Source organism: Choloepus didactylus, chromosome 1, assembly GCF_015220235.1.
Source record: "Choloepus didactylus isolate mChoDid1 chromosome 1, mChoDid1.pri, whole genome shotgun sequence".
Lineage (NCBI taxonomy): Eukaryota > Metazoa > Chordata > Mammalia > Pilosa > Megalonychidae > Choloepus > Choloepus didactylus.
In genome coordinates, this window is record NC_051307.1 from 190938429 (window position 1) to 190963368 (window position 24940).

The following is a 24940-nucleotide window of genomic DNA, read 5'->3' on the forward strand; positions in this document are numbered from 1 at the left end:
TAACCAATCAGGGCCAGAGACCCAGGGGAATATATAAAATGATTTCACAAGAGGCATTCCTAGGAGGGGGCATGGAGCCAAGAGGCTACTAAAACAAGGTCTACACTTTATTTGGTTTTAGAGATGGCCTCCTATGGAATGAATCATTCCAGTTAGATGAAAGGGATTCCCAATAGTGATCTAAGAATTGGGAAACCAAGATTCTGCAAAAACCCAAATCTGCATGGAGTGCTGGAGATTGTGCTGCAAAAATGAAAGGATCCATTTATTTGTGAGTGGGAATGCATGAAATACATATGTCCTTCCTTTGTTAGCAGGCATTCAATAATCTGGATCTTACATTCTGTCAAAGCAAGTGAGGCTGATTCAATGAAAATTGCTATCATTTACAGAGCACTTAACGACATGCCCCGGGCACCTCCCTAAATGCTTCACACATGTCATCTTTAATCTCCAGAATCCTATATTTAAGTAGTAGTATTCCCATTTAAAAGAAAGGAAACAAGCCTAGATAGGTGAAATAACACCCAAGGTGAAAAGTGGTGGAGGGGGGACCAGAACCACTACAGTCTGAGTCAGAGTCCATGGAGTACTATCTTGCCAAGAAACGTCTTAACAGGTGCAAAGCTATTTTCAGAAGTTAGGATTTGTAAACAGTTATGACTTCAAAGCCAGGTATCATGACGACAGCCAGTGCAGCAAAGGTTTTGGAATTGACCCAAGTTAGGATCTCGGCATAGTGTAACTATGCGCAAGTAGCTTCCACACCCATCAAATGGGAATAAAGGTATTCTCTTCCCAGGACTGTATATGTACACTACTGAGCCCTCGGGATGTCATGTTCCCAGCCATGACTCCCTCAAATGAGAGGGGGAAGAAGGGGGTGTGGAGTATGACTCGGTCTCCAGGTTTGTCACTAGGGGGCGCGCGACTCCCTCTGCAGGGAGGTCGTGCGTCTGCGCTCGGCGCCTCAGGCGTCTCCTGGGAAGCTCGGGTGTCCTACCAGCAACCTGCAATTCCAGGTTGCGCATGCGTCTTTGTCCTGCGGTTGGGTTGGCTTTCAAGCAGCAGCCCCGTGCGCGCATGCGCCGTGGCTAAAGAACGGTGGTTCAGTGAAGATGGCTGCCAAGAATTTTGCTTCCCGCCTTCGAAAGTCCCCACATTTTTTGGGTGGCTTCGTGGCCGGAGCCGTAGTGGGCGCCACAGGGGCTGGACTCACGGCTCTGCAGTTCTTCCGGAGTCAGAGCGCTAAGGCGGCATTGGCGGTGAGGGAGCCGGACGGTAAGGCTGTGGGCCCGCTCTCCTTCCTCTAGGCTAGGTTTCGGGCCCGGCTACGGCCTCGGGCGTGAATAGGGATCCTCAGGGCCGGGCTCTCTCTATTGGCCTGGACTCGAACCCGACCCGCGATTTCCGGCTTTTCCCTTCTCTCTGCTGGTCCTCCGCCCCTACCCTCCCGTCAGGCCTGCCCCTCCATGTACTCCGCGTATCTTCAGTTTTCGTACAGATTGCTCTCCCCGCCCCGAAGTATTTTTCACGTTATGTATGTTTTAATAGCTGTTCTTTACTAGATTGTCATCCCCATAAGAGTTGGGACTGAGTTTTGTTCTCCGCTATTTACCCAGCACCCAGCACAGCACCCAGTACGTATTTGCATACAGTAAATATTGACGAATGAATAAATTAACACACAGGTTTAGCAGATTGGTTAATTGTCCTCATTTTTCCATCATTCAAATGAATAACTGCTAACCTTTCTCCAAGGGGTATAAATCTTCAGGTTATCAGGGGTACCTTGTATTTGACAAAGAAAATGAACACAGGCTCATTTCTTACACTTGTTCCAGCATGCTGCATTTAACCTGCTCTGTTTGATACGTGGCATTTAATTTAGCAAGAGAACTACTCTGGGGGGTTGAAGATTGGAGAAGAAATCAAGAGAGGATTATCTTGAAATCGATTCACTGTTAAGTCTGTGGTTGGTTTCTCTCAGCAGGAAAAAGAATACCCGTTTTACTCCTATCTTGTGGCAGCACACATCTCAGTGCTTCAGTACCAGAACATTGAGGAAGAGTGTCAAGGAATGTTGGTCTTAAAAAATGAAAACTTTAAGGCTGTGTGCTTTTGTCTCCATGCTCACTCTTAAACTTTAATGAGTAGATAGGCTCTTTCCCATTAGATCATAGCAGCAACTAATTGCTAGTAATGATTGCTGCTTTTGTATATCCAGTTTCTCATGTGGGCAGAGGTTTGGAAATTTGATATGAAAGACTAGTAAGATCAGATCTTTATTTGAAAGCTAACGAGATAGCTGCAGTTTATCTTCATGTAACTATACAACTGATTGCAAGCAAAACTATTACTTTGCCTATTGTCAATTTTTTTTTTTTTTTTTTTTGCCTTATAAGTAATTGCAAAAATGACATCTTTTTGGTAAGACTTTTGAACCAGTCCTTTGTAAATCTCACTCCTCTTCTTTTCCTTAATACTTACTTCATTCCTAATAAGAGTCATTAACTAGTTTTTGTTCTCCCTTTTTTTTTTTTTAGGATCTGCAGAAAAGGCTCTCTTGGAACAATATGGATTCCCTTTAACTGGAACAGCAACTAGGTGTTACACTAATCATGCTCTGTCTTATGATCAGGCAAAGCGGGTGCCTACGTGGGTTCTTGAACATATATCCAAAAGCAAGATAATGGGTAGGTGATTGGGAAAAAAAGTAGAAGTAAAGGCATTGATAAAAAATTTTTTCACAGTTTAGAACAAGGAGAATTACTGATAATGTTCTCAACTTCTATCATATCATGGCACATGTAGAAAATGATGATAATTTGTGTGGCTCATTGGGTAAATGGACCCCTCCTGTCAGTCAGGGGCCTCTGGCCCTTCCCAGCTGTCTCTTCTTGAGAGGATCCATATCTTGGCACACCAATTGGAAAACTCTGTCATAAATATTGCTGCAGTGAGCACCATTCATTTTTTATCTTAAGAAATGTTTATCAAGTGCTTATTGTATGACTGGCACTGTGCTAAACTTTGGGTTTAGATCAGTGACCAAAATAGATATAGTCTCTATTCCCATGGCACTTTGGGGGGATTGACCTATCAAACAAATGATCATGAATATATAATTATAATTGATAATAACTATTCTGAAGGAAAAGTGATTGCAGATTGGAATAAGTACGAAGAAAGAACAGTAAAGAATGTGATGAGTGGTTATAACAGGACAACCTGATTTTGATTACTGAGGTTTCTCTGAGAAAGTGGCCTCAAGGGTGGTGGTTAGGTAGCGAGGCAGAGGTGGTGAGTAGACAGTGGTTATGGAGAAGAGCATTCTAGGCAGAAAGGAAGAATAGTTGCATCTTTGAAGGCCCCATTGTGGAGAAGAGTTTTGTTCCTTTAGGGAACTAAAAGAAGGTCATATTGGCTGGAGCTTGATGAGCAGGGGAGAATGTAGTTTTGAAATTTGAGGCTGGAGAGGTGGGCAGGTACGTAAATTTGTTCATCTGTGCTTATGTCTTGGTAGATTTTTGTAATTAAGATTACCAGATCTTGATATCTAATGTCAAATTGGTTTCTGGATAGATTATTTCCAGTTTTCACTCATGCCATCATTGTTTGTCCTGTCTCTCCAACCTTTGCCCATAGTGAACCTTACTGAGCTTTACCAATTTAATAACTAATTTTATAAGTGTTTATTGATTAACATTTCATGAATTATTCTTTACCCATTTTCAGTTGGTGTATTCTTTTTTGAATAGATTTGCAGGAGCTTTTTTTAATAGACTAAGGATATTTACCTTTTGTCCTTGTTTTTCCCATTTTGTCATTTTTCTTTTAATTTGCTATATTGTCCACAATTATTTCTCCTTTGCTTTACAATATCCTACGTATGTATGTATATTAAAATGCTGATGTTAAAATGAGTGTTTGCCTTCCTAGAGTGCACAGCAACCAGCAGAATAGCAGTAGGCTTGGAATATGCTTGCTACTGAAAGGAAACTGATACAGGGTAAAAACTTTTATCACAGCACTTAAGTTGATTATAAATTTGCATCAAGGAGAAACTCATTTGACTTAGTTTCAAGCCTAATGAATTTCTTTTAAATGCAGAAACATTTCCAAGATATAAAGAATTTCAGCTTTACTAATTTTATCCTGCTATTTAAGTTGCCATTTTCAGAGGCATATAAGAAAAGCAGTAAGTTTCATAGGGTAAATCCTATGAGCTGTGTAATTCTGAGGATGTTAAAATAAAGCCAATTAAGGCTATTTAAAACAGGAAGCAGTATACCTGTGGTCTTCTTCATTTTAATGTAAAAGAACTGTTTTTTAGTAATGACAGACTAAATTATTCAGACCAGTTCTGCTAAAAATAAGAAATGCTGGCTAAAGTGTGTGTATATATATATATATGTATATATCTTTTAAATCACTTTAAAAAAATGAAGAGTTGAAAGGTTTGTGGAGAATTGCCAAGCCAATATTTGGGGAAAAGCCAGAATCTGGAGAGTTAAGGGCAGTTCTGGCAAACAAAAGCCACGTTTGTCTTTGGTTCTGCAGCCTTATCAGGATGCTGACTGAAGGCAAGACTTGAACTCACCCTAGGTAGATTGTCTTATAGGAAGGGTGGACTACAACTAATCTGCCTGCCTATCATAAGGGACTATGAGAAATGTTGCCTTAGCACTGAGCAGAAAGGGTCAAAAAGGAAAAAAAAATGCCCATTCCAGTGAAGCAGAAGCCACAGATTGGCTATCATGCAGGTCTGTAGCTCAAATTCAAGTGGCCTGGATAGATCAGGGAACCTTAAACCCCGAACTTGGTTTAATTTTCTCCTCTGGTCATGCCTCCAGACACCTGATAGCGAATTCACATTTTTCTTAAGGAAGCCGTCTTCATCTCAGGCTTTTGGAAATTCCTACACATGATTTTTCAAGGGCATTGAGCACCAGGCAAAGATAACCAGACAGACAAGGAAGCAATTACAATGGTAATGACACTTAGATGTTTACTAATGGTAATTCTTGTGTATTACCACTTTTTGTTTTAATGAAATGATTCTAAAAAGCTAGATATTAGATACTTTACTCTGAACCTTGGGCTCTGATGGTGTTATATTTTTCTTGCTAAATTAAATGACATTGGAATCAGTTATTTCATTGATCTCTATTTTACACTTCTTTGAGTAGTAGTCTGAGTATGTTCCATTTGTCCTTATAATATCTGTAGCTTAATAAGGTCTGCCCCAATGACTGGAAAATGTGGTGTTAGGATTTGCTGATGTCTGCTGACAAACCATTCTGGAGGTATTATTAGAAAATAAGTAAAAATTGAGATCTCTTCTTTCCCATGTGATACTCATATTTTCTGTTTTAGGAATTTCTGGATTGAACTCATAACTTAAATGTCTGTTTTGTAATGGCTTAAGAGGCAGTGAGCAGGATATCAAAGACATGCTTTCTTCCCTACCAGGCTGTGCCTGCCTAGAACAAATTGTGTGTGTGTGTGTATATATATATACACACACACACACACACACACACACACAGTTTCAGTACCTATAAACTTGTCAAAATACAATTGTACAAAATACAGTACATGGGGGTCTTTTTAAAAAGCAAGAGTTTCTTAGCAGCCAAGTTTTTTTTTTTTATAGAGCTCAGCTGTTTGATTGATCGTTGTTTTTACTTAAATACCATCCAGGGCATTTTCCCTTTAACTTGAAAGGCTGTGATTAAAATTGTGTGAGACCGCTACACTGTGTGAAAAACAATCTTTCCTAGGCTAGTCCTTTCTAAATTCAGATGAAGTATCTGAACTGCCCCAGGAACTTGAGACATGTGTACAACCTCTGAGTACTAGCTGCTTAGAGAGAGAACAGCTAGCAGCAACCAGTTTGTCTTGCATAGAAAATGTTGAGGGATATTTGCCAACTGATAATTTAACCGTTTTGTGTTCTTCAGGTGATGCAGACAGAAGACATTGTAAATTCAAGCCTGATCCCAACATCCCTCCAACCTTCAGTGCCTTCAATGAGGACTATGTTGGAAGTGGGTGGTCACGAGGACATATGGCTCCTGCAGGAAATAACAAATTTTCAACTGTAGGCAATTTTTGTGGGAGGAGTTGGGAGGATTGAGGGTGGTGCTATATATTCATGGGACTTTGAAACTGGAAAAATTTCCATACTCTGTTGCTCATTCTTTCTGATTTTAATTTTTTTTAATTAGATGCTGAGACATTTTTTAAACAGACTGAATGAGAAAAACTAGATACCATGTTAAAGGGAACTAGAAAGCCAGTGGGTGCTGAAGCTGCTCACTTTTTTAATTTCGAAAGTCTCAGACCCACGGAAAAGTTGAAAAAGCAGTACGGCAAATGCATTTTGATATATTTACTTTATGTATGCATGCTTTTTTTTTTAACCATTTGAAAGTAAGTTGCAGACATAATACTTCATTCCTAAATAGATTGCTTAGGAGCATATATCATCTAATCATGAGGATATTTGTTTACATGACAAGCTTTTCATTATCACCCAGGTATGTGTACCGTTTATATTCACATTTCCCAAATTCTCCCAACTGTGTCCTTTACAACTTTTTTTAAAATCCAGTATTCAATCATGAAGCACATGTTACATTTAGTTGCCATGTTTCTGTAGTCTCCTTTAGTGTAGAATAATTTGTCTACCTTAAGGGAAGATATCTTCCATGACATTGATGTTTTTGAAGTGTTTAGGCCAGTTATTTTATAGACTATCCCATAAGCTGGACTTGTTTGTTTCCTCTTTTTAGATGGTTAATCGTTTTTGGTAACACTGCTGGATAGGTGGTGTTCTACCCATTGCATCCTCTCAGGTGGCTCATATGTCAGTTTTTCCATTATCAGTAATGTTGCGTGATCATTTGGTTAGGTGGCGTCCATCAGATCTCCATTGTAAAGCTACCTTTTTCACTGGTAAAAAATAAGTAATTTATGAATTAAGCTTCGAGACTGAGTAAGTATACTATTATTGCAAAACTCAGTGCTTTGGGTGTGCATTAATGCTTCTTATCTCATGTATTATGTTGATAATTGCAAAATGTTGAACTTTTCTAATTCTGCCATTCCTTCTGTATTTAGCTGGCATTCTGTGGAAAAGAGCTTTCCCTTCTCTCACCACCCCCCACCATTCTTTTTATGCATAATCTTGGACACATGGATTTTTTTTATTCAGTGTGTTGTAATTTACTGCCAGTATTCCTTTTTTGTGCTTAAGGTATTCCAGCTTTTGCCAGTGCCTTTAAGCCAGCTTCTGTGTCCTTTTGACACATTCCTTTCGGTCTTTGTTAAACAATCTCTTGTGGTCTTGGGCCTCTCTCCCCCCAGGTTCTCTAGGCTTACCTTACTGTCCTTACCTCTGCAATTATCCATTTCTTTAAGGAGTTGCTCCTTTTTAGTGGGAATGGTATTTATAAACCATAATCTTGGGTACTAGAGGTGTTTATTGTTACTGTAATGTATAGTCTGTTTCTGCAACTCTTTCTTTTTAATTTGTTTGCTTCTTTTGGCTGATTGGTTTCTTCCTCTTGCACATGACCAAACATGACTGGCCATCTGGGCTCTGAAGCTCTATTACCTGCAATCAGCTGATCACAGTTTCTGCATCTCAAAGTTCTAATTCCCGAGTTTCTAGTTCATTCCTCTCTGTGGGTGGGTTCCTGATGGATCATGTGCCTACCTTTTGTCTAGTTAGCTATGATCAGGGAGTGGGATCATACAGTATAATCCTGTTTAAGTCTTTCCTTTTTCATGGGCTGTGAGAAAAGCACAATAAAGCATTTTTTACATAAACTGTTGGTGATTATTGTCATAAAGATAGTACTTCTCAACCTTGGATAGCCATTATAATCACCTGGAAAGTTTTCAAAATGCCTGATACCCAAGCCTGCACCTAAGACCAGTTAAATCAGAAACTGGAGTAGCACCAACCAGGCATCAATATTTTTAAAACTGCCTAGGTTTTTCCTATGTGTGTCCAAGATTGAGAACCACTGCTTGAAGAGAAAGTAGTTGGTACATTGGCAGTGGTATGGATTAATGAAAGGGAATGTAATGAGAGAAAGCCTTGTGCTTATGGGTCAGAAGTGTGAGGTGAATGCTAGTAGCCAGAAATACAGGACAAGAAATTCTTCTCTGCCACTTTTGAAACAAATATGTTTGTACTATACTACTGAAATAAAATTCCTGAAAGTTGACCTTTATTGAGAACTTCTTTGCTGGAGGCTTAAAATCAGAATTTACTCTTTAACTTTCTTTCAGAAACTTCTAGTTCTGATAGTCTACACAGAGGTTTGGATTTTAAGTATTATAAAAAAGTTAGCATGTCAAACTACTTAATTTGTTACCCTTATTTTAAATAATCATTATCGTGCTTTGTGTCCTAGAATAGCTATGGCTTTCATTTAACTAAACAAATGTCACTATAATTTCCTACAGCTAATGTATGAATAACAAGGAACTGGTTTTCTGTGTCTGCTTCATAAAATATCTCTCAAAGGCGAAGGCATTTCAGTGAAAGTTACTATTTTCATTTCTTTTCCCAGAAAGCCATGGCTGAAACATTTTATCTTTCTAATATTGTGCCTCAGAATTTTGATAATAATTCTGGATATTGGAACAGGTGAGGGGTGAGAGTTTTTTAAATGTGATTTTTAAGTATGGTTTTAAGATGAATGATGTGACAGGAGAATGTATTAGTGTGTCTATGAACTGTTTCTTTTCTTATTCAAAAGGTAACACTACTGAAGGTAAGCACTCTCAACAATTTTCTTTGCACCATTCCTGGACTACAGTTTTTTATGGGAATACAAACTTCAAACATAGTCAGCCATTTTAAAAAAAAATATTTAAATATGTGGCCAGCTTTATTCCCCATATTCAAATTACTACAATAGCACTGATTTCTCCACTTTATCTTCTATTATAATACAAAAATTAAAAATTAATCAATAGAAGGATACAAAATCCACGAAGTCATCTGTTATAGTTTCCTCTGCTGCTTAAAGCAGATACCATGAAATGGTGTGGCTTGAGCAATGGGAATTTATTTGCTCACAGTTTTGAGGCCAAGAAATGTCCAAATTAAGGCATCATCAAGGCCATGCTTTCTTCCCAGTCACTGGCTGTCAGTGATCCTTGGCTCCTCTGCCACATGGCAAGACACATGTGACATCTGCTGGGCTCGCCCTTCTCTTCTTGGTTTCATTGCTTTCAACTTCTTTTTTCCGTGGCTTTCTCTTTTTTCTCTCTCTGTATTCATTCCCTTTATTAAGGACTCCTGTAATAGGATGAAGACCCATCCTGAATGAGGTGGGTCACACCTTACATCATCAGCCGTTTTGATCATGTTTATCACTAGTCAGAAGTTGAAGGTCTGGAAGAAACTCAAAATAGTCCTGTTAGTAACTGAGGTAGTAACATCTTTTTGAGTATGTCCAGAGTTCAGGATATTTTCCTCTACTTCTGTTTCCAGAGGGGAGGAAATTTGCCTTATAATTGGACATGAGAAGTATAACTTGATTCAATTTTTTAAATAAGGAAACAGGAATGATGACATACTTTGTAATATCTCATAAATCCTTTCTAACTGCGATATAAAAAAGTGCATATTAAAACTGCTTGCCATTTTTATCTAGTAAAGTAGAAAAAACCTTTTTAAAATGATAAATGCCAGTATCCTAAAGGTTGTGAAACTGCTATATCCTATTTTGACGCTTATACAGTAAATTTGTACAACTCTCTTGAACATATAAGTTTTACATGTGATCAAGCATCATTGAAATATTTATTCAGTAATTCTGGTCTTTAGAATTTATCTTAAGGAATTAATACAGTGTTGCATTTTATAAATTGTTAGGATAATCCCAGTTGTCCCACAATAGGAATGATGGTTACATAGATAAGCTTTGCCAACTTGTTGAAATGATGCATAATTCTTGAAAAAAAGTTTGAGAGCTATGGCATAGAAAAATGTCTCAGTTAAGGGAAAATACAGAAAACAAAGTTACTGTTCTAAAATGTATCTACTGAATGTACCAACAGAAAAACGTAGATAGTTGATGTGTTAATGTTTGTGATTTAAAAACTTTTTTGTGTAATAAACAAATTTTGGGGAAACCATTGATTACATGCTTATAATTTTTTGTGCTGTATTCTTATATTTAAGTTAATTTCTCTGATGAAGTAATCTTTGTATCTTTCTAGGGGCCTGATAGGGTTTGCTCCTTTTTACATTTGTCTGAGGATATCATACATATTTTTGCTTTGTTTTTCAGAATAGAAATGTACTGTCGAGAACTGACAGAGAGGTTTGAAGATGTTTGGATAGTATCTGGACCTTTGACCTTACCTCAGACTGGAGATGATGGAAAGAAAACAGTTAGTTATCAGGTGGGGACATATTTTAACACTCAGGTTGACGTTATTTGTGTCTGATTGTAATCTTTCCCATTCTATTCTACTTTTTATTTTATTCATTCAGTAGTGTTTATTGAATATCCATCTATCAGGGGTGCTAGGCACAGGGGATATGGTGATAGCTAAAAAGGAACCATTGACTTCAAGAAGCTCACAGTTTAGAAGGGGAGACACACGTTAGTAATTAATTACATTGAAGTGGAATATGTTCTAATAGATGCATAGATGAAGTGGTGGCTCAGGAAGACTGACCAACTTTATTAGCTCAAGAAGGCTTAACAGAAGAAGATATTTTTTAAAAAATTCAGTTTTATTGAGATATGTTCACATACCATACAGTCATCCATGGTGTACAATCAACTGTTCACAGAGAGAGATTTTTGAGATAGATTTTGACAGATGAATAAAGGTACACTGAAGCAGTAGGGGAACATGGAATTCCAGAAGATGGATCAGCATGAGACAGGACATTTGTGATCAACAGACGGTTCTGCAATTTATGTTTCATTCATAAAGCGTGGAGCTTATGGTACAAAAAATATTATGGGCAGTATAGGGGCCAGATAATATAGGGCTTTATATTTCATGTTGAAGAGTTGGATTTTTAATTTTTAGGCACTAAGAAGTCAGATTTGTTTTGCATATGGGAGAAATGTGGTCTGTTTTGGAATTTAGAAAGATTATTCTGGTGGCAGTGTATAATAGAGATAGATGAGGAAGGGGCTTGAAGGAGAGATTAGATGCAAGGAGGTAAATTGAAAACATGGCTGCACTAGTCCATGTGAGAACAGAAAAGGGGCTGAACTCAGGCAGTTGGGATGGCAGTGAAAAGTCCAGGGTAACAACCAGACTGCACTGAGTTGAGTAAATGGCAGGAAAATCTTTTCTTTGAGAAGCTTGGATTTTTTTAGAAGATGAAGTTACTTTTTTGCATGTGAGATACCTTAACACTTTTATAGACTGAGGGAAAGAGATTAAAGATATAACAGCATATAATTAATTAATGGTGCAAGAGCTTCAGACATCTAATGTTGCTGGAGAATTTTTAGGCCAGTCTTCCAGATTGGCAGGTTACAGAGAAGTATACTTAAAGGGCAAGTGGGAAGAGAAGACTGAGGAATCTACCAAGAAGGTAGCTGAATACTCTGATGTCTGCATAGGATAGGGAATGAAGTAGAGTGAGGAGGAAGAGATGATAGAATAATTAAAAAGAGAGAGATTGAAGGAGCACCATGCTTAGTTCTTGGAATAAAGTAAATATTTAATAAATGCTGGTTAGGTTAAGTGATTACTTAAGACTGTGTGATAAAGTTGGGTAGCTTGAGGAACAAATTTAAGAAAACCAAAAAAACCTTTAGTGTATATTTCATCCCATTTGACTTACCTTCAGATTGTCTTGCTCAGATATAGTCATCTGTAAACATCCAAGGCATTCACATAGGTATCTATGAATAGCCCTCTTTCACCTGTTTCTCAGATGAAATTATTGATCCAGCTACCTTTATATGTTGGGTGGAAATGGTAGAATAGTTGTTTTCAAGAATTCCCATACCCTCGGTGTACACCAGAAGTATTTTAAGCAGGTTAACTTCCTCTTGATCAATTTGATAATTTAATTTTAGTATGTTTTTAATATTAGAGGAAAAATGGCTTAAAGCTCTCTGAATTCTCTATTATTTTTAAAATACTGATTTTTCTCAAGTTTTGTTAAATCCTCTTTACTTTTACCACTAAAAAAGAGGTCTTCCTAGCTTTGACTTCTCAACCTCAAGTGATAAAATTGAAAGATTTATATGACTAGCTTATTGTTATAGTAGAAGAAAAGTTTATACAAAGTTTACAAGGAAAAATAAACCAGTAATTAAGAGCATTTCACTAATTTTCTTGTGTAGATGTTTTTGTTAAGTATGTATTGGACAAGTAGAAAATGTATTGTTTTTCTTAAATTGGATATAATTTTCAAAATTATAACTTAGAAAAATCTTATATATCCCCTAGCTCTTTCTGCTAAAAGGGCCTAGAAGCAGTGATACACCATTAGCAGTGAATAGACCTTGAACCCAGATCGTGGTTTCCTGAAAAGCCATCCCTTGCTGAAAGGAACCAGCATTTCTTGCAGAAATGGCTGAATCCAGGGCTGGTTCCTGTCATGGGGGAGGATGGTGTATAGAGTTATATATGTCATGCTTAAAACCACATTCTTGATTACTTTCTCCCTTCTTTCATATATTTCACATCCTAATCTCTAATCCTTAATTTCTTTGAGTCAACATCTTTCATCAATGCTCTTTCTTAACAGCTCTTTATTCGGACTTTGCTGAAGCTCCAGTGACTTTCTCTGCCTCCAGTTCTGTTCGCCTTCAGTCTGTCTGGAGTCCAGAAGCATAACAGAGAAAGTATACATTTTAACTTTTCCTCTCCCTCAAAAACATCAAAAATAATTCATACCCAAAGAAGAGAAAAGGAAATTGCACTTTTTCTTTTCTTTTTTTTTAATCAGCAGATTTTATTGAGATATATTCATGTACCATATATTCCATCCAAAGTATAGATACAGTGTTTCATGGCATCAGTTCATTGTGTCATCATCATCATCACACTCAATTTTAGACCATTTACATTCCAAAAAGAAAAATATCCGATACACAAAAAAGAAAACCCCAAACACCCCATATCCCTTATCCCCTCCCTCCATTATTGATCCCTAGTATTGGTGTGGTACACCTGTTACTGTTGATGAAAGAATATTAAGGTATTACTGTTAACTATAGTCTGTAGTTTGCAATAGTAATTTTTCCCCATATACCCCTATATTATTAACTCTTTGTACAAGTGTGGTACATTTGTAGTAGTTCATGCAAGAACTTATTTATATTTGTATTTGTAGTGTTAATCAGTGACTTACATGGCTCGAAACAACCCCTTTCAACCAAATTCACCTACAACACAGCACTATTACTTATAATTCCAAAAATGAGCTACCATCACCTCTATCTATTCCCAAACATTTAAGTTCAACCTCATTAATTCTGTACATTTTAGGTAACTGCTCCCCTTCTTTAGGTTCTGTATATTTCTAGGTACCCTATAATCTATATTTTAAGACTCTGGGTTTACATATTCTAGTTAATTCATATTAGTGAAATCATACAATATCTTTCCTTTTGTGTCTGACATTTCACTCAGCATTACGTCCTCAAGGTTCATTCATGATGTCACATGCTTCAGGACCTCTTTCCTTCTTACTGCTGCATAATATTCCATTGTGTGTATATGCCATATTTTGTTTATCCACTCATTTATTGATGGACACTCATGAAGATTTTTTTTTTTTAGGTTTTTTTTTTTTAATCATCATTTTATTGAGATATATTCACATACCACGCAGTCATACAAAACAAATCGTACTTTCGATTGTTTACAGTACCATTACATAGTTGTACATTCATCACCTAAATCAATCCCTGACACCTTCATTAGCACACACACAAAAATAACAAGAATAATAATTAGAGTGAAAAAGAGCAATTGAAGTAAAAAAGAACACTGGGTACCTTTGTCTGTTTGTTTCCTTCCCCTACTTTTCTACACATCCATCCATAAACTAGACAAAGTGGAGTTTGGTCCTTATGGCTTTCCCATTCCCATTGTCACCCCTCATAAGCTACATTTTTATACAACTGTCTTCGAGATTCATGGGTTCTGGGTTGTAGTTTGATAGTTCCAGGTATCCACCACCAGCTACCCCAATTCTTTAGAACCTAAAAAGGGTTGTCTAAAGTGTGCGTAAGAGTGCCCACCGGAGTGATCTCTCGGCTCGTTTTGGAATCTCTCTGCCACTGAAGCTTATTTCATTTCCTTTCACATCCCCCTTTTGGTCAAGAAGATGTTCTCCGTCCCACGATGCCGGGTCTACATTCCTCCCCGGGAGTCATATTCCACGTTGCCAGGGAGATTCACTCCCCTGGGTGTCTGATCCCACGTAGGAGGGAGGGCAGTGATTTCTCCTTTCAAGTTGGCTTAGCCAGAGAGAGAGGGCCACATCTGAGCAACAAAGAGGCATTCAGGAGGAGACTCTTAGGCACAAATATAGGGAGGCCTAGCCTCTCCTTTGCAGCAACCGTCTTCCCAAGGGTAAAACTTATGGTAGAGGGCTCAACCCATCAAACCACCAGTCCCCTATGTCTGTGGTGATGTTAGCAACCATGGAGGTGGGGTAGGCGAATACCCCTGCATTCTCCACAGGCTCCTCAAGGGGGCACTACATCTTTTTTTTTTTTTCCTTGTTTTTCTTTCTTTTTTTTTTTTTTTTTAACTTTCCCTTCTTTTTTAAATCAACTGTATGAAAAAAAAAGTTAAAAAGAAAACAAACATACAATAAAAGAACATTTCAAAGAGACCATAACAAGGGGGTAAGAAAAAGACAACTAACCTAAGATAACTGCTTAACTTCCAGCATGTTCCTACTTTACCCCAAGAAAGTTACATAATATAGCAACATTTCTGTGAACTTGTTCCTACTATATCCATCAGAAATTAACAGACCATAGTCATTTCTGGGCATCCCCAGAACGTTAAATAGCTTATCTGTTCTTCTTGGATTATTGTTGCCTCTTCCTTAATTGCTCTCTACTGCTAGTTCCACTACATTCTACATTATAAACCATTTGTTTTACATTTTTCAAAGTTCACATTAGTGGTAGCATATAATATTTCTCTTTTTGTGCCTGGCTTATTTCGCTCAGCATTATGTCGTCAAGGTTCATCCATGTTGTCATATGTTTCACCAGATCGTTCCTTCTTACTGCCGCGTAGTATTCCATCGTGTGTATATACCACATTTTATTTATCCACTCATCTGTTAAAGGACATTTGGGTTGTTTCCATCTCTTGGCAATTGTGAATAATGCTGCTATGAACATTGGCGTGCAGATATCTGTTCGTGTCACTGCTTTCCGATCTTCTGGGTATATACCGAGAAGTGCAATCGCTGGATCGAATGGTAGCTCTATATCTAGTTTTCTAAGGAACTGCCAGACTGACTTCCAGAGTGGCTGAACCATTATACAGTCCCACCAACAATGAATAAGAGTTCCAATTTCTCCACATCCCCTCCAGCATTTGTAGTTTCCTGTTTGTTTAATGGCAGCCATTCTAACCGGTGTTAGATGGTATCTCATTGTGGTCTTAATTTGCATCTCTCTAATAGCTAGTGAAGCTGAACATTTTTTCATGTGTTTCTTGGCCATTTGTATTTCCTCTTCAGAGAACTGTCTTTTCATATCTTTTGCCCATTTTATAATTGGGCCGTCTGTACTATTGTCATTGAGTTGTAGGATTTCTTTGTATATGCAAGATATCAGTCTTTTGTCAGATACATGGTTTCCAAAAATTTTTTCCCATTGAGTTGGCTGCCTCTTTACCTTTTTGAGAAATTCCTTTGAGGTGCAGAAACTTCTAAGCTTGAGGAGTTCCCATTTATCTATTTTCTCTTTTGTTGCTTGTGCTTTGGGTGTAAAGTCTAGGAAGTGGCCGCCTAATACAAGGTCTTGAAGATGTTTTCCTACATTATCTTCTAGGAGTTTTATGGTACTTTCTTTTATATTGAGATCTTTGGTCCATTTTGAGTTAATTTTTGTGTAGGGGGTGAGGTAGGGGTCCTCTTTCATTCTTTTGGATATGGATATCCAACTCTCCCAGCCCCATTTGTTGAAAAGACCATTATGGCTCAGTTCGGTGACTTTGGGGGCCTTATCAAAGATCAGTTGGCCATAGATCTGAGGGTCTATCTCTGAATTCTCAATTCGATTCCATTGATCTATATGTCTATCTTTGTGCCAGTACCATGCTGTTTTGGCAACTGTGGCTTTATAATAAGCTTCAAAGTCAGGGAGTGTAAGTCCTCCCACTTCGTTTTTCTTTTTTAGAGTGTCTTTAGCAATTCGAGGCATCTTCCCTTTCCAAATAAATTTGATAACTAGCTTTTCCAAGTCTGCAAAGTAGGTTGTTGGAATTTTGATTGGGATTGCATTGAATCTGTAGATGAGTTTGGGTAGAATTGACATCTTAATGACATTTAGCCTTCCTATCCATGAACATGGAATATTTTTCCATCTTTTAAGGTCCCCTTCTATTTCTTTTAGTAGAGTTATGTAGTTTTCTTTGTATAGGTCTTTTACATCTTTGGTTAAGTTTATTCCTAGGTACTTGATTTTTTTAGTTGCTATTGAAAATGGTATCTTTTTCTTGAGTGTCTCTTCAGTTTGTTCATTTCTAGCATATAGAAACATTACTGACTTATGTGCATTAATCTTGTATCCCGCTACTTTGCTAAATTTGTTTATTAGCTCTAGTAGGTGTATCGTTGATTTCTCAGGGTTTTCTAGATATAAGATCATATCATCTGCAAACAATGACAGTTTTACTTCTTTTCCAATTTGGATGCCTTTTATTTCTTTGTCTTGCCGGGTTGCCCTGGCTAGCACTTCCAGCACAATGTTGAATGACAGTGGTGACAGCGGGCATCCTTGTCTTGTTCCTGATCTTAGAGGGAAGGCTTTCAGTCTCTCACCATTGAGTACTATGCTGGCTGTGGGTTTTTCATATATGCTCTTTATCATGTTGAGGAAGTTTCCTTCAATTCCTACCTTTTGAAGTGTTTTTATCAAAAAGGGATGTTGGATTTTGTCAACTGCTTTTTCAGCATCTATTGAGATGATCAATTGATTTTTCCCTTTCGAGTTTTTAATGTGTTGTAATACAGTGATTGTTTTTCTTATGTTGGACCATCCTTGCATGCCTGGAATGAACCCCACTTGGTCATGGTGTATGATTTTTTTAATGTGTCTTTGGATTGGATTTGCAAGTATTTTGTTGAGGATTTTTGCATCTATATTCATTAGGGAGATTGGTCGGTAGTTTTCCTTTTTTGTAGCATCTTTGCCTGGTTTTGGTATTAGATTGATGTTAGCTTCATAAAATGAGTTAGGTAGTGTTCCCTTTTCTTCAATGTTTTGAAAGAGTTTGAGTAAGATTGGTGTCAGTTCTTTCTGGAAAGTTTGGTAGAATTCCCCTGTGAAGCCATCTGGCCCTGGGCATTTATTTGTGGGAAGCTTTTTGATGACTGATTGGATCTCTTTGCTTGTGGTGGGTTGGTTGAGGTCTTCTATTTCTTCTCTGGTCAGTCTAGGTTGTTCATATGTTTCCAGGAAATTGTCCATTTCTTCTACATTATCCAGTTTGTTGCCATACAGTTGTTCATAATATCCTCTTATAATTTTTTTAATTTCTTCAGGATCTGCAGTTATGTCACCTTTTTCATTCATTATTTTGTTTATATGGGTCTTCTCTCTTTTTGATTTTGTCCGTCTAGCTAGGGGCTTGTCAATCTTGTTGATCTTCTCAAAGAACCAACTTTTGGTGATATTTATCCTCTCTATTGTTTTTTTGTTCTCTATGTCATTTATTTCTGCTTTAATCCTTGTTATTTCTTTTCTTGTACTTGGTTTAGGATTGGTTTGCTGTTCATTTTCTAGCTTCTTCAGTTGATCCATTAGTTCTTTGATTTTGGCTCTTTCTTCCTTTTTAATATATGCGTTTAGTGCTATAAATTTCCCCCTCAGCACTGCTTTTGCTGCATCCCATAGGTTTTGGTATGTTGTGTTCTCATTTTCATTCGTCTCTATATATTTAGCAATTTCTCTTACTATTTCTTCTTTAACCCACTGATTGTTTAGGAGTGTGTTGTTTAACCTCCAGGTATTTGTGAATTTTCTAAGTCTCTGATGGTTATTGACTTCTAATTGTATTCCATTGTGGTCAGAGAATGTGCTTTGAATAATTTCAATCTTTTTAAATTTATTGAGGCTTGTTTTATGTCCCAGCATATGATCTATTCTGGGGAAAGTTCCATGAGCACTAGAAAAGTATGTGTATCCTGGTGATTTGGGATGTAATGTCCTGTATATGTCTGTTAAATCTAATTCATTTATCAGATTGTTTAGGTTTTCAATTTCCTTATTGGTCTTCTGTCTGGTTGATCTATCTATAGGAGAGAGTGATGTGTTGAAGTCTCCCACAATTATTGTGGAAACATCAATTGCTTCCTTTAGTTTTGCCAGTGTTTCTCTCATGTATTTTGTGGCACCTTGATTGGGTGCATTGACATTTACAATTGTTATTTCTTCTTGCTGAATTGCCCCTTTTATTAGTATGTAGTGGCCTCTTTTGTCTCTCAAAACATCCCTGCATTTGAAGTCTATTTTATCTGAGATTAATATTGCTACACCTGCTTTCTTTTGGCTGTAGCTTGCATGAAATATTTTTTTCCATCCTTTCACTTTCAGTTTCTTTGTGTCCCTGTGTCTAAGATGAGTCTCTTGTATGCAACATATTGATGGTTCATTTTTTTTGATCCATTCTGCGAATCTATATCTTTTAATTGGGGAGTTTAATCCATTTACATTCAACGTTAAAACCGTGAAGGCATTTCTTGAATCGGCCATCTTATCTTTTGGTTTATGTTTGCCATATTTTTCCCCTCTCTCTATTAATATCCTTTATTGTACCCATACCGAATCTCTTTAGTACTAAACCTTTCTCCAAGTCTCTCTGTCCTGTCTTTGTTTCTCTGTCTGTAGGGCTCCCTTTAGTATCTCCAGTAGGGCAGGTGTCTTGTTAGCAAATTCTCTCAGCATTTGTTTGTCTGTGAAAAATTTAAGCTCTCCCTCAAATTTGAAGGAGAGCTTTGCTGGATAAAGTATTCTTGGCTGGAAATTTTTCTCACTCAGAATTTTAAATATATCGTGCCACTGCCTTCTTGCCTCCATGGTGGCTGCTGAGTAGTCACTACTTAGTCTTATGCTGTTTCCTTTGTATGTGGTGAATTGCTTTTCTCTTGCTGCTTTCAGAACTTGCTCCTTCTCTTCTGTGTTTGACAGTGTGATCAGTATGTGTCTCGGAGTGGGTTTATTTGGATTTATTCTATTTGGGGTTCGCTGAGCATTTATGATTTGTGTATTTATGTTGTTTAGAAGATTTGGGAAGTTTTCCCCAACAATTTCTTTGAATACTCTTCCTAGACCTTTACCCTTTTCTTCCCCTTCTGGGACACCAATGAGTCTTATATTTGGACGTTTCATATTATCTATCATATCCCTGAGGTCCATTTCGATTTTTTCAATTTTTTTCCCCATTCTTTCTTTTATGCTTTCATTTTCCATTCTGTCATCTTCCAGGTCACTGATTCGTTGTTCAACTTCCTCTAGTCTTGTACTATGAGTGTCCAGAATCTTTTTAATTTGGTCAACAGTTTCTTTAATTTCCATAAGATCATCCATTTTTTTATTTAGTCTTGCAATGTCTTCTTTATGCTCTTCTAGGGTCTTCTTGATTTCCTTTGTCTCCCGTACTATGGTCTCATTGTTCATCTTTAGTTCTTTGAGTAGCTGCTCTAGGTGCTGTGTGTCTTCTGGTCTTTTGATTTGGGTGCTTGGGCTTGGGTTATCCATATCGTCTGGTTTTTTCATATGCTTTATAATTTTATGTTGTTTTTGGCCTCGTGGCATTTGCTGAACTTGATAGGGTTCTTTTAGGGTTTGTAGACCTATTGAAGTCCTTATCTCTAATTTATCAGATCTACAGCTTCGTGGAGTACACTTTCTCTAACTAACCAGCAGGTGGCGTCCACGAGCACCTGTTCTCCACAAGCCAGTTCTCCCCTGCTTAGCCTTTTTGGTGAGTAGGGGAGTGAGTCTTGTGGGGCTCAATTGTTGTACCAAGCTTGCGTGTGTAGTTGGTGTTGCCTGCCCTGTATGTGGGGCTTGTTTCTGGGCAGTCGGGGAGGGGGGGGGTGGCCCTAACAATCAAATCTCCCTGATGATCCTAGAGTTTTAAAGCTGCTGCAATAGTCTAATCCTTCAGTTCAGTCCTGCCACAGTTTGTCTCTGCCACTGACCCACAAGTCTTTGGTATTGGCGTATGGCTCCTGAGACTTGCAAGTGGGCCCCTCTTCCAGGCTGTGCACCCCGGGTCCTCTGTTGAGGGATGACTGTGCTATGTCACAGGTGAGTGCCGTCCCCCCAGGGCAGTTCTGGGATGCAGGGCTGTGTAGGGAGGCTCCCAGTCTGCTGAAATGATGGCTGAATGGGGCTTTGTTAATTCACACTGCTCCACCTTCCCAGCTCTGGGAGAATCAGCTGAGGTTGCAGGGAAGGCTAATGTCCACGCCCAGTTTTGTGGTGTGTGCCTGTTATTTGAAGCACTTCCGTCACACTGGGTTGTCTGGGGCAGCTCTGGGCTATGGGGCTGGCGATGGGCAGGAGTGTTTCCTGTCCACCAGGATGGTGGCTGTGAGCAGACACCCCCCTTTTCTTGGGAAGTTGTGGTGTTTATTTTCTCAGCCACTGGATTATTGCCTTTTGTCTCAGAGCTCTCTTAGTTCTGCTCTTGGCTTGACGTGCCCAAATTGCAATTCTTTGAAGCTTTCTGTATTGGGCTTCTTAGAGTAATTGTTTCAGAAAAAGAAAAAAGGATTAAAAAAAAAAAAAAAAAAAAAAAAAGGGCCTTCCTCAGAGATCTAATGGGTTATTGAAATGCTAATAGACAAAGCAACCAGGGCCATTAAGGAAAGGTCCACAGGGCAGAGAGATCAGCTTTTCTTCGGGATTTGCATATGCGCCTCAAGGCCTGAGCTCCGCCCTTCCCCTTTCTGTGTTCACCAGAACTCCAAAAATCCTCTGCTTTTCTTTTGGAGTTTTTCGCGTTATTTTTTTTTTCTATGCCTGTCTCCTCTCTGCTGGGCTGGCAGCTCTCAGATTCTCTGGTGTCTGGTCTCAGTCTATCTATGGTTGGAGTATGAATCAGTAGAATGAGTTTCTGAGAAGGGCTACCACTGCAGTTCTCCCTTCTCCTTCCCGGAGCTGGCAGCCCCTCCTCCCACGGGACTGAGCCTGGCAGGGAGGGGCGCGGGTCCCCTGGCCGCGAAAACTTACAGATTTCGCTGATCTCAGCAGTTCGACATTTTCATGAGTGTTGTATGAAGTATGCCCAAAGTCAGATTGCTCTGTGGTGTCCAGTCCACGCAGTTCCTGGCTTTTTACCTACTTTCCTGGAGGAGTAACTAAAACTTACAGCTCACCAGTCTGCCATCTTGCCCCGCCTCTCCTGCACTTTTTCTAAAACTAGGGAATGTCCACAACCTTGCATCAAAGAATTTAAAATAATATCTGCAAGAGACAGACTAGTTTGGACTAAATAACAAAAGCATGTTAATTTGACATGTCTCTTCTAGTTAAAGCATGAGGAAGAGTACTGGAAATAAGTAAGGAAGTTCCAAAAGGACTACTAACAGCAGGCCACAGGAGAAACCTAAAGTGCCCACTTGGAGTTTATCTTCTCATCTTGGAATAGTAGTACTGACTTAATGCTTACAGTCATTGAAAGCTCAGATTTCATATCAGACCTGGCTTATATCTTTGCTACTCATTTGTATTTGGCCCTGGGAAATCATCTAACCTCTTTTAGGTTTAGTTTCATCTGTAAAATTTGGATAATAATACTTACCTCATTGGGTTTTTAGGACCATTGTTCGCTTGGTACCTAGGACATAGTAGATGTTCAATAAATGTTCACCACTATTATTATTACTTATTACCCAGACTGGTTGTCATTAACACATCAAGTTAATAATAGAAAGATGATCTCTTAATATGCTGAACTTCAGAAATATAACTACCTATATGCTCTTCCTGAAAAAGTTACTTAGATATAATTCAGCTAACTGAAAGATGAACCAAGAAAAGAACTCACAAAATGGAAGAAGTGTCAGCAATGAATCCATTTAAACATAGAATTAAGTCTGGTAATTACTTTTGCAGAAAGATTGTGATAGATATTCTTGAAACAAAGCAGCTACCCATTGTAAAAAATAATAATAATAATGATTTTATAATAGACAAAGACAAAAAAAGGTCAAAGAATGTACCAGCAACAACCAGGGGGTTACAGGATAAGTGGACCAGAGGAGCAACAGTGTAAGTGCACTTATTTCTTCGTCTTTCATAGAGCCTGTCAGTGCACAGTGTTTCATCTCATAAGCTGGTAAAAATAGAGAAGGTTTATGCATATATAAAATTACAAAGTAAATGCTAAGAAGATCAACTTTTTCTCTTAAAACAAAAATAAATGAAAAGACTATATCTAGCAAAAGATAGAAAACTAAGGAAACATTTAAAAATAAATGGGCAAAGGACTTGAATAGACATTTCTCTAGAGAAGGTATACAAAAGGACCAATAAGCACGTGAAAAGATGCCCAACATCATTAGTCGTTAGGCAAATGCATATCAAAACCACAATGTTATTCCACTTCACATCCACTAGGATAGCTAAAATAAAAAATACAGTTAATAGCAAGTGGTGGCAACGATATATAGAGATTGGAATTCTTATACACTGCTTTTGGGAATGTAAAATGATACAACTACTGTGGAAAACAGTTTGATGATTCCTCGAAAAGTTAAACATAGAATTACCGTATGATCTAACAATTCTGCTCCTTGGTATATACCCCAAAGAATTGAAAACTGGTAATCCAACAAATACATGTGCATGCATGCTCACAGTAGCCAAAAAATAGCATCTTTTTGGCTATTCACAATAACCAAAAGGTGGAAATAGCCCAGTGGATGACTGGATAAACAAATTGTGATATAAACATTGAACAGAATATTACTAGGCAATAAAAAGGAGTGAAGTATTGATATACACTACAGTGTGGATGAATTTCAGAAACATGCTGAGTGAAAGAAGCCAGGAACAAAAGGTCATATGATGTATGATTCCATTTACATGAAATATTCAGAATAGGTAAATCCATAGAGACAATGCAGATTGCAGTTGTCAGAGACTTGGGATAAAGGGGGAAATGGAGAGCAACTGCTTAATGGGTATGGTGTTTCCTTTTGGGGTTATGAAGATGTTTTGAGACTAGATAGAGGTGGTTACACAACATTGTGAGTGCACTAAATGCCACTGAATTGTTCACTTTAAAATGGTTAATTTTATGTTAACAAAAAGAAGATGGCAGACCAATTAATTATATGTTAGAACAATAAATGTAAGTGTAATAATGTAAATGTACTTAATTACTGAAAGTAAAAATCTCAGATCGGACTAGAAAACAAAAGCCAACTAATTACTAATTAATTACTAATCAACTCAGAAAGATTGAAAGTTTTAAAAACTGGTCAAAGGTAAACTAAGCAAATCCAAACATTAAAAAAGAAACATTGTGATATTAGTATCAGGCAACATTGCATTCAAGGTAGAAATTCCAAAGTAAACATAACTCTTATGTGTACCCAGTTGAATGGATCAGCAACTTATAAAAGCAAATACTGCTGTAAATAAAAAAAGAAACTGACAGGATTAGAGGAGTATTGAGAGGTTTTAACAAATTTCTTTAAATTCTTGACAAATATTAGGTAAAAAGTACCCATTTATACAATTTGGCCATATTTTAGGCCACAAAGCCTCAAATTCCAAAAAGTCAAATAGCATAGGAATTATCTGTTTCAGGAAGGCTTTCAGCAGTGAAATTGCCTGGCTTATGCTTGGTTTTATTGAGAGTGTTCAGCATTCTCAAATGCCTTTTTAAATATTTAGATAGATGTCAATTTTGGATAGAATCATGTTTTTCTACTTTAATCTTTACGGTAGTGAATTACACAAAGAGAGTCTTAACGTTAAACCAACCTTGCAGTTTTAAAATATCCTTCTTCATTTTGGCTCTTATGCAAATAATTCAGGAAATGCTGTTTTATCACCCTCTGTGGCTATAGCCAGGGCCTGCAATGCACTATTCCTAGCACCCCCATTCTCCCCGAGGTTTGCATAGCCTACAGCTCTGGCTAGAGCACAGATTTTTTATAGCTAGAGCAAGGACATTAGAATAGAAGATAAGATGAAAAAGATAAGCAGAAGCCTATCTTTGAATAAACTTAGTAAGTTCAGCAAGTAAACCTGGTGTCAGGTACAGGGTAATACCTGTGTCTGAGTTTCCCGTTATATTATTGTGTTATGTCACTATGGTCTGTGAGATGTAATCTAACCTGCCAAATCCAATGTTTCTGAATCCATGGGTTGGTAAGGCCAATTTGTGAGGTTTTGTTTGTTTTGTGGGTTTATTTTTGGAGGGAGGGGGGTTGGCGAGGGGAAGACCTCAGGTGCAGAGTTGCTGAGTCATCACTCTGAGTTTATGACATATTATTATTGATCCTTGAGACTCTGCTCTTGATATTTTTTTATTTCTTATTATATTTTAGCCACTTTCTACTTACATTCTTCTCCCCTTCCCCCCCAATTATTTACTGTGTATCTTTGTATTTATGTGTTCTTTTCTTCAAAATCTTGAGAAAATTAAAGGCTTCCTATCATAATCCTCTCGTCGGGAAAGCCTTCTGATGGACCAATCTGCT

At 37.9% G+C, this 24940-nt stretch overlaps 1 protein-coding gene across 3 annotated transcripts in view; it reads left to right on the forward strand.

The window, feature by feature from the left end:
- The first annotated feature begins 1097 nt into the window (after nt 1–1097).
- The window catches only part of EXOG (exo/endonuclease G), a 56744-nt gene continuing 32901 nt past the window's right edge, over nt 1098–24940 (forward strand). For all 3 annotated transcript variants that reach the window (XM_037847478.1, XM_037847475.1, XM_037847471.1), the window contains exons 1-5: nt 1098–1281; nt 2547–2696; nt 5967–6106; nt 8592–8668; nt 10323–10437. In XM_037847478.1, the coding sequence (XP_037703406.1) occupies nt 1119–1281; nt 2547–2696; nt 5967–6106; nt 8592–8668; nt 10323–10437 (645 nt within the window). In that variant the 5' untranslated portion in view covers nt 1098–1118. The remainder of the gene's footprint in view (nt 1282–2546; nt 2697–5966; nt 6107–8591; nt 8669–10322; nt 10438–24940) is intronic.